The 18183-nt window shown below is 34.5% G+C and overlaps 2 protein-coding genes across 3 annotated transcripts; both read left to right on the top strand.

Annotated features, from left to right (window-relative positions):
• The first annotated feature begins 421 nt into the window (after positions 1–421).
• On the top strand, positions 422–18065 carry LOC134251281 (N-acetyltransferase ESCO2-like). 2 transcript variants are annotated; one of them, XM_062733665.1, is made up of 11 exons: positions 422–489; positions 6256–6401; positions 6655–6993; positions 7437–8339; positions 8947–9007; positions 9120–9251; positions 13358–13450; positions 14867–14944; positions 15063–15128; positions 15487–15653; positions 17662–18065. In XM_062733665.1, exons 2-11 carry the CDS (start codon positions 6337–6339, stop codon positions 17789–17791), a joined length of 2034 nt encoding a protein of 677 aa, XP_062589649.1. In that variant the 5' UTR covers positions 422–489; positions 6256–6336; the 3' UTR covers positions 17792–18065. The 2 variants fall into 2 exon arrangements, with proteins under 2 accessions (XP_062589649.1, XP_062589650.1); XM_062733666.1 differs by having other exon boundaries at positions 423–489; positions 6271–6401.
• On the top strand, positions 2833–4485 carry LOC134251278 (uncharacterized). Its single transcript, XM_062733661.1, has one exon. The coding sequence runs from the start codon at positions 2833–2835 to the stop codon at positions 4483–4485; it is 1653 nt and encodes a 550-aa protein (XP_062589645.1).
• Positions 18066–18183: the final 118 nt, after the last annotated feature.

Genomic DNA, 18183 nt, shown 5'->3' with positions numbered 1-18183 from the left:
TTCATAAAGCCTTTTATGTTGTCAATTTTTATTTTTCAGTAAGAGCTGATTTAAGATATATATTCATTTAATGATATTTTGAGATATATTACACATACAAATAATAAATAAAATATTTGTTAGTGGTATCTTTTGATTCATTTTGAAAGAGTTTTGTGATTTAAAAATTTATACTGAGTTCCTTGAAGTATTTGTTTGTACACATTTGATCAACACAACTTTTCAAACATTGCCGTAGCATTATTTGTGTCAAACTTTTTTTTTCGCTTTTTTCCCATTAATTTTTGATTAAAAAAAATTTAAATGTCATTTTATTTAAACTTTGGCCTAAAAAGACCGTACCTTTTTTTTTTTTTTTTTATATATAAATTCACTGATTATACATGTAATAAGCAATAATCGGGATCGGAATACTAAAAAGTCAAATCCCATCGATGGCGCCAATGTTGAATCTAGAGGGAAAACGGAATCGTAAACCAAGTCTCTAAAGTAAGTAATTGAAACTTCTGATGACTTATACAAGAGTAAAAATGTTATTGTACAATAAATTTTCTGTTTAGCCTTGAAAAATGATATCATGAAAATGATTTTTAAGGTTTCAAATAGTGATGGAACGATTGTCGCCGACAATCGATTGTCGGTCGTTAGAAGCTCTTCGATGCTACTAATCGATTATAAAATAAATGTCGCCGACATCGCTAACAAAAAATAAAATTGTCATACTTTAAATTTATTCCCAAATCCAAGTGCAAAGAGCATAAAAGTAGTGATGAATGTTGAAAACATGGAAGGATTTCGTACCTTGTTGATACTTTTACCGCCATGATTAAATATGGGGTTAGACTAATACCAGGAAACGGTAATATTGCAATGTTTTAGGGGCAATCCGGGTAATTCCGGACACAGGGTAAATCCGGACGATGTCATCTACCATAAACAACATACTGTTTTATAATTAAAAAAAAAACAAATTCGTCTTTATTCTGATGTGTTTTTAGTGTCAAACATCCTTTTCAGGGTTCCAAATATATTTTATAAATGTTTAAAACAAATTAAAAGAAAACAATTACGTCATATCAGAATCACTCTACTTTCACTTTCCTCAGTATCGTTGACCGCGGGAATATAAACAAAGAGTACCCGATTTTGAATTAAGCCGTTTTATCTTCGTAGAGGTAAGTAGTGTTGAATTGTTATGTATTCTGGATATAAAGTCATCAGGGAAACTTAAAATAATATAGATTTTGTATCATCTTACACCAAAACTTTTCACCCGAGTAAAATGCTAGTGTCCGGAATTACCCCACCTAAAAATAACATATTAGGGGAATTCCGGACACACAAATTCGTCACGAAATGACAAATATATGTGGTGTTATTTGCTGAACATACGAACAAATACTCATAATTACAATATTTAACCAAATCAGAGGCACATCAATTTAATCATATTACCGAATTGCACCCATTGTGGTTTTTATTTTTTCGGGGATGGTGGGGGAAGGGCACTTTTTCCACTGTTACTTTAATATATTGGATTTTTGTGTGATTATCAACAATATTTTTCTTACTCTAGCATGCCTATCTTGGTCATTCCTAGTGTATGGGTTGTCGGTATGCACCACTGGGGTGCAAGGCACCTTCATGTCGGAGCGGGGTATTATTTAAGGAGAGAAGAAAATAACCCCAAAGACGCTAATGCTGTCGCAGTTTTGGATGACAACAGCACAAGAAAAGCATACCTTAAAAGGGAAAATGCCGTCGTCATATCTAGACTTATGAGCATGAACATTTCAAAGACTTGGATGCTGAAGCCAAAAGAAGACCCCATGGTAGTTTCGCAGCATGTTGGTCCACAACAACGATGCAATATAGGCTGCAAGTTGAATGAGACCCAGAAAAAAGCAGCTTCAAAGTTCCTGACTGATCATGGCATTTCATTTGAAATAAAATGAAAAACCTGTCCAGTTTCTTTCAAATGAAACGATATCATAAAATTTATGTTAAAATAAAGAAGTATTATTATTATTATTTATCTATTTTATTTATTTATGGCGGGGGAAAGGGGGGGGGGTATTTGATTTGGTGCAGTGATCATTTACGGATTGCATGGGGTTAGGGACCGCCAGAAAGTTACAAACTAATGGTAGTGAAACTCAAGATTTAAAACTCAAAATAGCTAAATCTATTGGTTTTACGGGGATTTCCCCTTTATTGAAATTTCTGGATCCGTCAATATAAATGAATGGGGGAAAACCGTATGTGGAATAGTGAATTCAAAGTGAATTTTAGCAAATTCAAAAGTTAGAAAGGATAAAAAAAAAATATCCCAAATAATGATTCTAAAAGAATAAAACACCAAATCTAAGTACACATGTGCGTTTGATAGCTATGCATAAACAATATGTTTGTTCATCTGTTCAGCAAATTTCGCCGTCCGTGGTCATTATTCACGCATCCACACACAAATACACTAGCAGAGATAGATGCCATCGATTTCAAAAAATATGAAAATTATTTTAAATAAATAAAAACACAGAGAACGAGTAAAACTGTGTTTTTATTTATTTAAAATAGAATAAAACTGTGTTTTTATTTATTTAAAATAATTTTCATATTTATCACCGACCACTGTGAATTTTTTTTTGATTTATCTATCTATCTATCTATCTATCTATCTATCTATCTATCTATATATATATATATATATATATATATATATATATATATATATATATATATATATATATATATATATATATATATATATATATATATATATATATATATATATATATATATATATATACATATATATATTAACATTTCAGAATGCCCAGAATTTATAAGAAGAAAAAGAAAAATGCTTATGATCCCCAGAAGGTGGCAGATGCATTAAAAGCTGTGCAAAATGGGGAATCTATCAGAGAAGCAGAGCGGATATATGGAGTGCCCAAATCAACTTTGTCAGATACCTTAAAGAAAAAGTATGCAAGTCCAGGAAAACCCGGTCGCACTCAGCGTATCCCCAAGGACATAGAAAACAAAATTGCTACAGCCGTATCAGAAGCTGCAAGACAAGGTATGGGTATATCAAGAAAACAACTGCTGGGAAGAGTTGGTGAACTCAGTAAAAAGATTAAAGTTACCTTCAAAAATGGGACACCAGGAAAGGACTGGTTCGATGGTTTTCGTAGGCGCCACCCAGAACTGTCAATTCGAAAACCAGAAAAGCTAGCAACAACACGAGCTAGGATGTCAAACCCAGAAATTATTGGAAAGTACTTCGATGACCTGCAATGTTTGCTACATAATTTGGACATTGTAAACAGCCCTGCAGTAATCTGGAATTGTGATGAGACAGGCAAACAATTCGAACATGATCCTGTCAAGGTACTAGCACTCAAAGGTGCCAGGAATGTTGTTGGTCGTACTACATCTAATCGAACCAATGTCACTATCATGGCCTGTGTGAACGCACTCGGAATATCCATGCCACCCATGTTTGTTGTAAAAGGAAAGACCTCGAAGTCTTTACATGGATTCAACACAGAGCAGAGTCCCATAGGCAGCATGTGGAGTTTCCAGGACAAAGGATGGATGACAGACGCGTTAGGTGAAATTTGGTTTAGAGATATATTCCTTAAGCATTGCGGCTCTGCCAGACCCCAGCTGTTGATACTGGATGGGCACTCATCGCATGAGACGCTCGCAATTTTGGAAATTGCCATACAGGAAAATATTCATATTCTAAGCCTACCTCCACACACAACCCACGTGCTTCAACCTCTGGATAGAGCAGTATTTGGGCCCTTAAACACGGCGTATAATACAGTATGCTCAGATTATCTCGCGCAAAACTCACTGAATGCTGTCAATAAATGGACATTTCCTGGAATATTCCGGAAAGCATGGGACGCTGCCCTCACTGTTTCCAATATTACTGCAGGTTTTCGGGCGTGTGGAATTTTCCCTTTTGATCCATCAGCAGTTCCAAGTGAAATGATGTCTCCATCTCGTCCGACAGATGTGCAGCTCACACCAACAGGAAACGATACCAATCCGCCTGAACCAACCAATCTTGCAATTGCACCACGAACCCCTCTTGAAAGCCGTTCTGTCAGCGATGCGAATTCTCAACCTCCAACGATTGAGGATCCATCCTTACTTCTAGATCTTATCAGTTCAGGTCAGTGCGAGATATTTTCACCTGACAGTAGTGGAGTAGCAACTATCCCCAACGCAATGGAAACAGCTTCTGTAGATAACGCATGGAGTGAAGAAATAAACACATTGTTTCTTCCACCAAAGATCATCAGCTCTGTACAAAACGCATCCAATTCTTTAGTTACATCAAGGAAAACTGGACACAGGCTCCTGACTAGTGCAGAAATAGTCGAAGAGAAGAGATTGGTCGCGTTGAAGAAACAAGAAAAAGAAAATAAAAAGCTAGAACGAGCATTGAAGAGTAAAAAACCAAAATAAATTGACTGTTGTTATTTTGTTGAATCAAATGAGTTTTGTTATTAATGTTATTAATTAGCGTGATTTAAGTTAAAAACTAAAAAATGAGTCACCCCTTTGACAGTTGATATCAAAATTTTGTTATGTTTGGCACTAGAGAAAAAAAAAGATTTTAATAACTGTATGTTTTGTTGTTTATTTAGAAAATATCAATCATGTTATATCTGTACAACATGTAAATATCAAAATATAAAACATTGGTGATGGCTACAATGCAGAATCAATAACCATGGTTTATATTCACAGTAATGTTGGATCTCTGTTTTTAAACGCAAATATTTGAGAAAAAATACACATAGAAAACAAATGGATTTACTAAGAATCAGTATAAGGTGGTGGCGTATACAAAGGGAGTGAACGCCGTATGGAAATAAATGATCATGGTCTTTATTATAGTCGTAATACCTCCCGCCCGGGGGGAGGGGGTGTTACTCCCTGACCTTTTCGGCCGATTGCGCACTTTTTAAAATCTGTTTTATACTATATTGTTATATATATATTATTATATGTATACAGGTGTCTCATTCTATCACGGTACGTAAATCTTTTGCATAAAAAAGTGTAATTTGATTTTTTAAATTTATTTTTCATCAAATGATATTAATAAAGCAAACTATGGCCAAACTTTTTACAAAAAACCATATGAACTATGTATCTGATTTTTTTTTAAATATACCGCGATACAAGGGAACCCGCGATATAATGATAATCGAGTATATATTATCTTCTCGTCCGGAATTACCCCAACCTTTGTCCGGAATTACCCCATGTCGTCCGGATTTACCCCATTTCACCAGCTGTGTGAAATCCGTCTTATGAAAAACAAAGGGAGATAATTCGAAGATGAGATCGATCGCACTCTGTTGTCAAAAGCTGTTTCCAAAGACATTACATAACATCTTAGTCAAATCAATGTTTTTCTTTATTAGAGAATCTTTACATCTACGCATGGCCAAGATTGTCCGGAATTACCCGGATTGCCCCTACTATAGAAAGGAAAACATAATTAGTCTAGTCAATCTTTAAACGTAATTATAATCATAAATGCAAGTCTAACTTCTGAATAATTACTTTCAAAACTTGCAACTTTAACTAATTATTAAAACTAATTTTAAGAAATAGATACATGTATTAAATGAAAGGTGGGACTAATATCAGTAAAATACCCACTGCATGAACTTTGTAAAAAAAAAAATTATAATAAATTCCCATTCTGTTTTAATAGTCCTATATTGTTTTAAAGTAAACAAAATATTATTTTCCACTTTTAAAAAAGAAATTTCAGTTGTTATTTTTGAATATTTTATGTAAGTAAATGTTTTTTTGTAAAAGTCTGACAGAAATCTGAATATTAAGTTTTAACTTTTCTATATTAATTTCATTAAAGTTCAAAATTTCGATTATAATCGATTAATAATCGATTATGCCCAGCCGATTATTACCGATAATCGATTCTGATTTTTTTCCGATTCCCCATCACTAGTTTCAAAACCTTTTGTCGATAATAATGACAGCAATAACTACGACGAGTACAGTCACTGCATTTAGCTGCGTAGCCTTGATTAACGTAGCTTTTTCGTTTCTCTTCCTCACATTTAAAGCATACACCTATTAGATTCTGGTATTCTCGGCAAAGGTTTCTGTTATATATATAAAAGTGAAATTGACAAATTCCTTGAATAGCCCCAGGCTTCACCGTCTGTCTTGTAAATTCTCTTTTATCTCTTTTAGAATGTTTGTCAACAGGAAGAGAACTTAGTCATTATCTGCATCTACTGAATTATTTGTTGATGTTCACGAACCAGAATAAGCATGGAAACACGAACTAGAATGTTACGTAAAAGGAAAACTGCTGATCTGCAGGAAAATAAAGCGACGTAAGATATTCTTCCAACTTAACTCCTTATCATGTACTTTTTAGTGTTTCTTGTTTGTGTATCATAATGAATTTAAGAAATTTTTAATTGGATCAATTATTTGTTTTGAAGTGGAAACATTTTTTCATTGTAATTGTAACATCTCGGGGGAAATAAATTATTGTTCAGTAAATTCACTTTTAACAGCTGTGAGAAATATCCATGGTAGTAAGTTTTTTTTTACTTCACATTTTACTTTATTTTACTTTGGCAGAACTCTGTATAATTTTGATGGAGTTGAAAACACTCCACCCAAAAAGAAGAAGACGGTAGATAAAGTGCCTGAGTATAATACAGAGAGAAACTCTGTGAGTTCTCAGTCAGACTCTGAGGAGACCATAGCCACAAAGTCATTCTATGGAAAGAGGGAGAAAAAGTCCTTCCCTCATTCTCCCAAAAGACGAAGAGCTGCGAATAGGGTGTTACAAAAACTGTCTGATGAGGAGAACTTATCACAGGAGGGGAGTCAGTCAAGTGGCAGTGAGACGGAGGTCAAGAGAGGTCACAATGAGTTGGAGGTCAAGAGAGGTCACAAAAATGTCCTCAGTAAGAGGTAACTAATTTCTGCAATTGGGATGCATTGAAAGTCGTCAAATAGAGGTCAAATTGACAATGTACAGTCTACGAACTTAAACGATAGGCTAGCATAGCTCCTATGTAGGGAAAGTGTTTATAAATATTTTGTGATAGGTACCAATTAAATGGTGTAGCCCTCATATCACAGAAGATAGTGTCTTCTCATCACATGACATACATGAACTGGTGGCATTTTCTCCATCTTGTTGAATGATATTTTTTTCCACATTCATTTGTGCTTGACTTTGCCAATACTGAGTTATTACTGAGACTTATATCTGACTTCTAGTAACTTGTTCAGCTGTTTGTTCAAGAGAGACAGAAATCTCTCTTCATGACCTGTAGACATATTAATACTTTAGAGTATACAAGTCTTAGGTTGAATTTCAATAGTTGTTGAATATTTTCTGTCTTTTTCAGAGGTGATAAAGAAGCTAATTCAGTAAAGCCACCAATAAAAAAGCCAAACCCATATAAGACAGACTCTCCCCTGACACCGAAGGCTCAGATAAAGACAGATTCTACTACCACACCAAGTTCAGGGGAAAAGCGATTCTTCAAAAGCAGGTGTCCTGGATCTGCTGAAAAGTTCATTCCTGGAGTTGTTATTAGGAAGGGCTTTGATATTAAGTTTACTCCAAACAGAAAGGACATTGTTTTAGGAAAACAAAAGAAAAATAATGAAAAATCAAAGTCCAAAAAATCACCTTTGCCTCTTACACCATTTCCCAAGGGAAAGATTCAAAATATTCGAAAATCTGCCTTGCATTCAAGAAATAATGTAAGGCATTCATATCCATTAGCATCCATTCAAAAGGTTTTTTCACAAGAAATTGAAAGTTCTCGAGTTGAAGGAGAGGAAAATCTGGTTCAGGGTACGGAGGAGAGCTGCTCGCCGAGATCTCTGTCATCCGAGCAATCCGTAGCGGCCTCCATCCATTCTGGTCCGTCAATCCGGGTCCGGCCTGGGTCTCAGTCTACAGCTAACCAATCCCAGGAACTCGGGTCTGATACCACCTCCAGTGTCACAACAGAAGACAAGATATCACTCATAACAGAGGACACCTCGTCCGTTGCGGACACAAACTCTGAGATCATGGAGGGCATTCAGCCTATTGAAGAGCTGGAGGAAAGTCGTGATGGGACACCGAGGAAACAGAACGAAGAAAACCAAGGGATCACACAGAGAGCTAGCAGTGATTGTACCGAGAGTCCCTCTACATCTAACACGTCATCACCCCAGCAGAAGTACTTCCCGATATTTAATAAGTTAACACCCAGTCCCAAGTCCAGACTGAGGACACTGAGGGAAACCAAGTCCAGGTACAGACTGTCATGATGTCGCATTGTACGCTAGGAAATTATGATGCATTGATGTTTCAGAATCTTAGTTATAGAAAATGATGTTAATTACGGCATATCTTTCTGTGGCGAAGCCCGTTTTGCATAAATTATCTTTCCCACTATCGTTGATGTCCCTGGCATACTATACTAACTTGACAGTAATTCCTTATATTTCCATTTCATTGTAAAATAAAATTGTAGATTTAGATTTTAGAAATGTAGACATAGATTTAAATTACACAAGGACTCCCATGCCAATTTTAATAGTTCTCACCCACTGACGTCAAACACAAAGGCAGCCGCACGAGGTTGACATGCATATTTGGCCTCCTTGGCGTCAGACACAGAGACAGATGCGCACGAGATTTGCATGCACATTAGGCCTCCTTAGCTTCTGACCTATCAACCTGTCTAATTTACATTCTGGCAGAATTATCAAGATATCAACTCTGCTAACTTTCAAAGAGTTGTCACAGAAAAAAAATTAGAAATGGAAATATTCTGCAATAAGTAAATATACCAGCTTTTCATAAAGATGTACATGTATATACATGTTTTTAAATTGCAATTTATTGTGTTCAAACAGATCCATTTCAAGGTCACCGAAGCTAAAGTTCATTGAAAACAAGGATGATCAAATGACTCTGGTGAGTTTATCGTTAGAACTTGACTTTGCTTTTTTTTAAATTAACATTTTCAGTATTGTTTTAGATATGTTAAGTGTTCATTGTAATTAACTATGTTGATGTCTGTTAACAGGATGCTGGGCAGAAGAGATTCGGGGCCACACAGTGTGACACATGTGGAATGGTTTACTCCCAGGCAGAGCCCACTGATGAAACAACCCATGCCAAATTCCACCAGAGCATCATTAATGCCCTCAAATTTCCTGTGAGTGCTACCGTAAAAATTAAATCAAAATTTTTTTTTTTTCTCTGAGTGAACATCACTTTATTTAAGACCAGGTCCTTTTAAACAGCCAATTTAGGCCCTAACTGGATCAAACTTGCATGAGTGATACATCTAATGATCTATGGATGTACACTTTCAAACTTACTTCAGATGCTGAATCTGTTTAACATTCTAAACATAGATGACAATGTTAGAATTTTTGGAGCAGCCAAAAAAAATGATTGCTTGCCAAATTATGATTTAAAACTTTTGCAATGAGAACTAAAGAGTTTTTTATAAGGCCGGAATTAAAAATATCTTTGTTTCCCCTAACCCGACCCTAAATTTTCAAGTTGGGTCGGTAGGTAGGTAAACAATTTTATTTTCTGACAGCAGCTTTAAAAATACATTCTAAAATTTAATGGAAAATTCTCTTTATAAATAAGTACAAACGAAAGCGATTTGTGATCAAAATGCTAAGTACCATACATATACCGTTCAAAAGCAAAATTATGATTAATTAGTTCACAACTGTTATTTAGTTGAAGTTGTTAAATATTTCACGCCATTAGATTTATATAAATTGAATAAAATAGACAAGATTCTCAAATACGGAAAGATCGGATATACGAGTATATTTTTCAAACCTTCCATCAGCCTTCAGAGCTTACATGTAATAACGACTAATGTACTTTTCCGAGGGCAATGAGATTTGCAGTGGTTCTGGAGCATTTTGCTTTGGAGTTAAGACGTGGCCAATTTTAAGTCGCAGGATCAAATCCCAATGAGTAAAGTTGAAAACGGCCCTTCAAAGGGGGCCATAAAAACTTATGTCCAGTGTCGCAGAAGGTGCTGGCTCAAAAAAGATCCCCCACTTCTTAACGGCAAAAAAGTGCTGAGTACGTCTAAATTTGGAAATATGGGGAAATGTTTAAATGTCGTCCTAACAAATCTCGAAGGGATTACAATGAAACGCATTGAAGTGGTAAAATTTTCTGTTTGGATGGAACGTTTTGAGCTATCTTTAGACACGCCCATTTCTTTAGAAAGGAGAAATCGGTCAAATGATTCAATCGAATACCTGTAGAACAGGTTTTTCATAAATATAACATCCAATGAAATTGACGGTTTACATAAACACCGAGTAAGCACGTGTTCGACTGATACATGTGCTATGCTAACTCCAATAAGCATGATAAAATCATAATTATGTACAAATTCGTTGCAATGCGTGTTTTACATAAGCGAGAACTCTATACATAGCTCTTTCTTATTCTGAAATTCCTCATTCAGTGTAACTCATGTTGCTTGTCGCGGAAAGTGTTGTGTCCTAAAACATTACGATGAATATGTCTTTCTCGTTTCTAAAGAAATGGGCGTGTCGTTATGTTATAATTGACGTTCAAAACATGACTCAGAACTTTTCGTCCAAAAGGAAAATTTTACCACTTCAATGCGCTTCATTGTAAAAGCAAAGAAACAACCAATCTTCAAGGGCCTAATTAAAGAAAAATACACTGGACGTCTCAGGAAGCTGAATCCTAATTTCAAAACCATTTTGAAAGAGTGAGTTAACAATATTTTATTGAACCAAACAGAATCAACAAATGATAAAAATACCATAGTCACGAAGTTTAACTACTAAATAAAGGCAGGAAGAAAGGCCATCTGAATTATATATATCAGGATGAATATGCAGGCATATTTATAACAAATCCAATAGTTCCATAATGGCATATAGTAAACATAGGAACATAGATGAACTGGTTATTAGATCAAAACTCAAATTAAATAAAATGCAGTGAAATTGAATATAGTGTTCACTAGGTGGGCCCCTCATCTGCTCATGAGGCGGGCCTTACCATGCATTACGTACCTTAAATTCAGACTTATCCTGCCTCTGATAAAAATCGTTAAATTTCATTGGTCGAGAGCAATACTGCATGAACCGATATTATACTGTCTACCCACCTAACATTGTTAATGTGCCCCCTCCACGTGACCTACCCACCGTATATTAAAAATTCTACCAACTACACATCATCAATATACTGCTTTCACGTGACCAGCATGGAGCTTCATAACTGACGTCACAATGCATCTGACGACAATGCATCTAACGTCTTGATTGAACGCTCAGTGAAAGCGGTTTATCGATACTATAAATATTTAGTCTTTTAGAGAACTATCAGCAGGATAAATTCTTTATGTAGACACTTAGAGGGGTAATACGGAAATATGTGGGGTCCTTGAAAAAATACATCTTGCGCTCGGCTTACGCCTCGCCCAATATGGATTTTTTCAAGAACCCCACATATTTCCGTATTACCCCTCTAAGTGTCTACATAACTAATAATATTTGTTTGTCTGTTGTTTAACGTCCCTTTCAAAAATTTATTCACTCACATGGAGACGCCAAGACATCTCCGAAACACTCTAAATTAGTTATGATAAATTTTATTATCAAATTGTTTCAAGAGTGAAGAATTCCAATTAGCTAAAAGCATAAGATTAAGACCTCGCCAGTGTTTTCTGAAGAGCTAATGTCCTGTAATCACATCTGGACGTCATTTTGTTTCCAACAAATGCTTGAAAATCACAGTAGAACAATGTCGGCCGTTGTGATAAAAACTGATTTTGATAAATTGTATTTTATAAAACTTATGTAAGGCCAGCATTTTTTTATTTTTAGGTTTACGAACATCAGAATGAAAAAGTCCCGTAGGAGGAGGAAATAAAAAAAAAATTATATTTTGGATACATATCGACTTTTCTACATTAATTTTTGCTTTTTTTATGCTCTCCTAACAGGCTTCTTGCCACTGGACACATAAGGGTTACAAAGGGGAAAATACAACCTTTAATTGTTTATTTCATCATCTACCAGTTGGGGGCAGTGATATAAATCTTTTGATGTTGGACAAAATACAGATTTTTTTTAAAAAATCAATTTTTTAAATCTCTTTTAATATATCTTCATTTTTGTTTTTAATGTGTGTTAGGTAGAAATTATTCTAAAATATTAATATATTCGAGACCTATAAAAGTAATAATTCCTTTCATAAAACAGACAGGGAGTATTCCCAAGGAGTATTGAGGAGTAGGGTGGAATTTTTTTTAATTAAGTGTAAAATAATTTTTCTGGCTGCCATAAACGATACTACATGCCTGTATATATTTGTGTATCATTGTTTTTAAATAGTTGAAATATTTTATTCCTTTAGGCTATTGTTTATTTCTTCATCAAATGGACTTAACTTCTCCCTAGTTTTATTCATTACATCTGATGCATTAGCGACCCTTTTCTGAAGAATGATGCTAAGACTGTAAGCTATGACAGAAACCTAAACAATGTCTCTGACAGTAGCTACCATGGGCAGTTTTAAACCTCTGGGAGGAAAATAATTTACAATTACAGACAGTTACTTTTGAATACGGATACATAATTATCTCACCACCATGTCACTTTGCAACAAAGTCGTCAGCATTTTACTGTTCTCTGAACGGGTGAAACGTTTTGAATGGCACTCTTATCGATAAATATTTACATTAAACCAAGCTTTAGACTAAAGTGCTGCTATGGACTTGACACAAATCTCCCTTCATTACCCGCCATGTTCATTTAAAACCGGAAGTACGAGTTTGTAAATTTGAAATCTCGATCCCGACTCAAATTTGACATCGGAAAGAAAAAAATCTGTTTTTCTCAATTTTATTTTTTTTCTGAAAATTCAAAAACTTGAGCGGCGGGTTTGTAAACCTAAAAATAAAAAAATGCTGGCCTAACAATAAAAAAAATATTTGAATCATCTTATTCAAAAAATCTTTTCAGTCGGTGCGATTTAATTGAGTCGGTCGCGTTAGGGGAAACAAAGGTATTTTTTATTTTGGCCTAACCTTACAAGAAAATTAGGTGTTTTAAAAATTGCCCAAATTATGGATCCTTTGGTTGAAGTGAGCTTCTTAGTCTTTGATTATTTAAGGTTTGTAATATGTTTCAGCTTATATATCTAAGATTAATGCTAAAAGTAAAAACTTGATTCTGGTTAGATAAAGTGACTGACTTTTTCAGTAATGGTATTTTGTTACCTCTTCTTTTTGGCCAGGGTTGGAAGAAGGAGAGAGTGGTACATGACTATGATGATGGAAGTCGAGTTATCATGGTGACTTACGATGACCCAAAGTATGCCATCAGGAAGGTGAATATTTATGTAGCATGTGCTGTGGGTATTACTGTAAACCAGTTTTGTGCGTGAAAAATATCGACCATTTTTGTGACTTTCTTTAACTTGCAAATATTTATAAAGGTTTCTGTGTAGTTGTGGAGAATATTTCATTGGTTGCCAGGGCCGTCACTCCCCTCAAATTTGAACCGAATATCGGACCCATTCCCAATGGCAAAAAGCCACAGATTTTCCCAATTTTAGGATATAAATTCCCAATTGCATTACCGGTAATTATTAACAACTTGGGAGATTTGCAAGAGCTGTTTGCTTTTTGGTCAGTACATTTGCTGTAATTGATTAAAGCTGGCTTAATTATATCTCTAATAAACACGTAATTGGGAAGACACTGATGATTATTTTAATTAAAAGGTTCTCACAACTGGACTCAACCCCTGTGGGGAATAAGAAGCCCAACTTTTGGGTCGGTTATACAGTGTTCCGTTATACAGCGCGGCATTAGGCATTACGAGTGATGCATTTGAAAGTGCTCAGAAATTTATAAAGAATGGTTATAAATTATTGTGATGACAGCTAGTAGCATTGGTTGATATCTTGTAATTAGATAATAAGCCTTCCAAGTAAATGCTTAGATTATTATGAAATAATTTAGACTTCTGCATTACGGCTGTAATTGGGTCACAGGGTTTTACTAATACCCGCAAATACACAAGATGTCAGTAACATACACAGAATTTTGCTTCTAAGATATTGCAAATATTTAATCTATGAAATAAAGTATAAAAAATCCATATGACTTAATTTGGTTCCCTTTTCCAAATTTGATTTTAATTTTTTTTAAATAATATTCTTGAATTTTTTTATCTTTGACTGTGGGTTAATACCTTGATTTTAATCATGTTAAAAAAATGAAGTCTTATTTTCCTGACCATTATAAAATTTCAAATAAAAAAATCTAAATCAACATGCATAAATAAAATTTTTAAAAATTGGCCCCTTCATAATTCTGAAAATCTTGGTTGGTTCCTGAGAAAATCATGTGCATGAGCTAGCTGTAAAACTTTAATTAAGAAGTGAACAACAGATTGTACTAAATACAGAAGTCATTTAATGACATATTAAAGTATCTTAAATTTTCCCAATTTGAGAAAAAATATCGATAATTTTCCCAATGGAGAGGGACCTGGCCCCATACCAAAAAGTGCTGTGACAGCCCTGGTTGCAAAAATTGATCATCACAGATTGATTTCAAACTGAGGAATCACAAATAAAAGCACCTTCGCTAGCCAAGGGTTTCTGATATGCTGCTCTCCTCATAAACCCTTTGAGAAAGCTCGATACTGTGTGTGAAAATAATATTCATATTTGTTATCTGTATTTATATGTAATTTTCCAAACAAATTTTGTGAATTTCATTGTTAATTTTTCTAGGTAGAGGAAATCAATAAGATAATGGGAAATGAGCTGGGATTTCCAGACACCACTTTCATCTTCAGACCTGACTGTAAGGTAAGACATGATTTGTATATTAATGTACCTATGTGAATGTTGGTTAAAAACATTCAGGCTAGAAATTGTAGCATTACACTTTGGAGAAAAAACTATTATAATCACCTTGTATTTGTAGGTGTTTCTGATGATATCTGATGAGAAGAAGATAATTGGATGCTGTGTTGCTGAAAATATTACACAGGTGAGTTGATTGGGTGGCAGTCTTTAAATATTTAAAGGAATTGTTTGGAGTTGTGAACAAATCAGTGGCTACCACAGGGATCACTTTGGGGTGAACCATTGCACCATTGGTTCAACATTTGTAAGGCTTAAAATGATGCAATGAAAATTGAGCTGGGGGTCAGTCTGGTGCATGTCTTTCTGGTATGACATATATTCTCTACTCCTGAGTATTTATTGGAAATTTGGATGGGGCTCTATTATCTTCTGTTGACAGTTGGCTTGGTATTTATAAGAAAGGTAAAAAAAATAAACTCTAATCCAAATTGTTTCAACCTACTGGTATTCCTAACCATAACACTGTGGACTTCTAATTACAGGGTTACCCGGTGATTGCGGACTCTCAGTCGAGCAGTCAGGAGTCTGGTTCCCGGCCCTGGTATTGTGACACAGAACCAGAACCAGCTTCAGTGGGAATCAGCAAAATCTGGGTCCACAAGCTGTATCGGAAAAAAGGAGTGGCCAGCAGACTGCTGGACTGTGTACGGTGAGGAATCGTTAGGCTTCCGTTAAGTGTGAATGATTGCCAATAATATGTATACATTGTATAAAGGATGTATTCACTTTAACAAAAGAATTGACCAATAGGAGAGAACAATTCCCGGAAAAAGTTATATTTAAAAATCAATCTTTATTTGTTGTTTTCTACTGTATATATGTCTAAATTTTTCAAATTTGTATTTTATACCTAAAATTTATTATTTACAACTTTACAATAAACCTCAAAAGTTGACTGAAACACCATTTTGTCCGTTAAAGCGTTGATTTTTGCATAAATTGTGGCCTTGAAGTCCATCAGGGCAGGCCTGCCCCTAAATAAGATTGTGATATTTTAATAGGCTGGGATGTAAGGAATAATTTAAGATAAGATTTTTTAAGGGGCACCCCTGCCCTGGGGTCGAAATTCACAAAAAATAAGGAAACCTGATTTTCATAATCTTCTTTTAATTTATGCCATTCATTTTTATTAGTGTTGGCAACGAGTACCCGGTTAACCGTCGAACGATGCGAGTATCGGTTAGTAAAACTGCTATTTGGTTACTCGGATAAAAATACATTTTTCATATTTCATAATATTAAATACGTATAAATATTTTTTTTTATGTCATTTGTAAATGTAAATTGACACATTTCCCTAATTTAATTACCGTTAGGCTTGCTCTAGTGGTTCACAAATAGGATCGATTTGTTTCGTTTAATTGATGGTTTTAATTGCCAGGGGTGCGCGTTTTGAAAACCTGAGTTATAATTACCTCATTGTAATATACCTGTGTTAAAGGAACATATTTTTTACCTTAACAAGATGCCGCCGCAAACACCAAGAGCTTGGAAATATTGTTAAAGAACTCGAAATCTGCCAAATTCAAATTATGTAAATCGGATTTGTCGTATATATGGGTGGAACTACAAATATGCTAAATTATTTTAAATTGAAACCTAATTCGATAACCAGCGACTTGCAGGAGACTAAAAAAAATTTTTTGAGTTTGTATTTGCAAATAAAGTTCATATATCTTATATTTGTTGTTTATTTCAACCAATAATCAAAAGGAATAATAATAAAATATGGAAACTATAACATAAAATCATCCGATTAACCGGCTACTCGATCGGAAGATTAAGCGAGTAACCGGTTAATAAAAATCGTCCGATTTGCCAACACTAATTTTTATAGTCAGACTAGCTCAGTTGATATGTGCGCTGACTTTTACACCTTGGATACTTTCTTTTTGAAGTCAGGGGTTCGAATCCACCTGGTACAACACTTTTAAAGTTTTAAATTTCGCCTTTTCAAAGACTATTTTAATTTTTTTTATAGACTTGTGTATTTTTCTTTCAATTATCTAATCCCTTATGCATGCCCATTCTTGATATAAGAAACACTAAAGAGATATCAAATCGTAACAATCCAATGTAAAGTTGTCAGTCAGGCGGAACGAACCTCAGTATAAGCACACTTTAAGAATAACTCACTATGTGTTACTCAATTCAGGTATTCTTGGCAGCATTGAGTAGCGATGAATTTCAATTGTATATATTCCTTAGAATTTAATCACATTGATTTTGGCTTCATATTTCGGTAAAAGCACTCCCTGGAATTTCATTTAGGCCTATATAATTTGCACACATTAATGACATGTTTTATTATATCCCCGTATAAATAGCCTAAACATAAAGAATAGAATTTTAGAGACAGTAGACATTACCTTTATGCACAATGAGAAGCAAAGACAAATATCAATTATTATATTTGGAGATAACAAACTCAGAAAATCAATGAAAGGGTTCCTCCTACCCCTACTCACTGAAATAAAGATTTAGGAAAAACAAATTGTTATATGTATTCAGCCTAATGTCATTAATTGGAACGGAAATCGTCAAGCTTTTTGTAGAGAAAAAACCAATCCCGGTCCTATAGGTCAGATCCTTATTTATAATGAAGTGATCCTTTAAAACATTCAGGTCTAAAGAGGGATCATTTTCTTTCTTTGCAGGGAACACTTTCATTATGGCATGTATATTTCCAAAAAGCAAGTGGCATTCTCAGACCCAACTCCCGATGGCAAAAAATTTGCAACAAAATACACGGGAAGGAGTGCGTTCCTGGTTTATAAATATGGATGAGGATGATCTTTACATGATGGACATAAGAATTAAATATTATATGCAAGGTACCATGTAATATTTATCTTGAAGAAAAACTTTTAAATTTTGTGCCGACATTTTAAAAGTGAAGTAAACAGCTATGGGAACTAGTCAGTGATGTTAATTTAGATTTATATTATTTCAAGTTGTTTTCTTTGAAAATCAGATGAGGATGTTTTGGTGTGTCAGTTGTACAATTGTTTGTTTTGTCTGTAAAAAAATATCTCCAGATTCTACTTACTTTTTTTTTAATTTTGAGCAATGAAATGAATTTTTTTAACTATAAAGATTTTTTTTTTTTTGCTTTGATTTTCCAGTTTCATTTGCAATTTACTCTAAAAACTTAATATTAAGTAGAATTATACATTTGT

Source organism: Saccostrea cucullata, unplaced genomic scaffold (assembly GCF_032062105.1).
Source record: "Saccostrea cucullata isolate Sc308-1 unplaced genomic scaffold, CSIRO_AGI_Scuc_v1 ctg272, whole genome shotgun sequence".
Classification (NCBI taxonomy): domain Eukaryota; kingdom Metazoa; phylum Mollusca; class Bivalvia; order Ostreida; family Ostreidae; genus Saccostrea; species Saccostrea cuccullata.
Note: the sequence above shows the minus strand (reverse complement) of the source record. Positions and strands in the feature narration are given on the sequence as shown.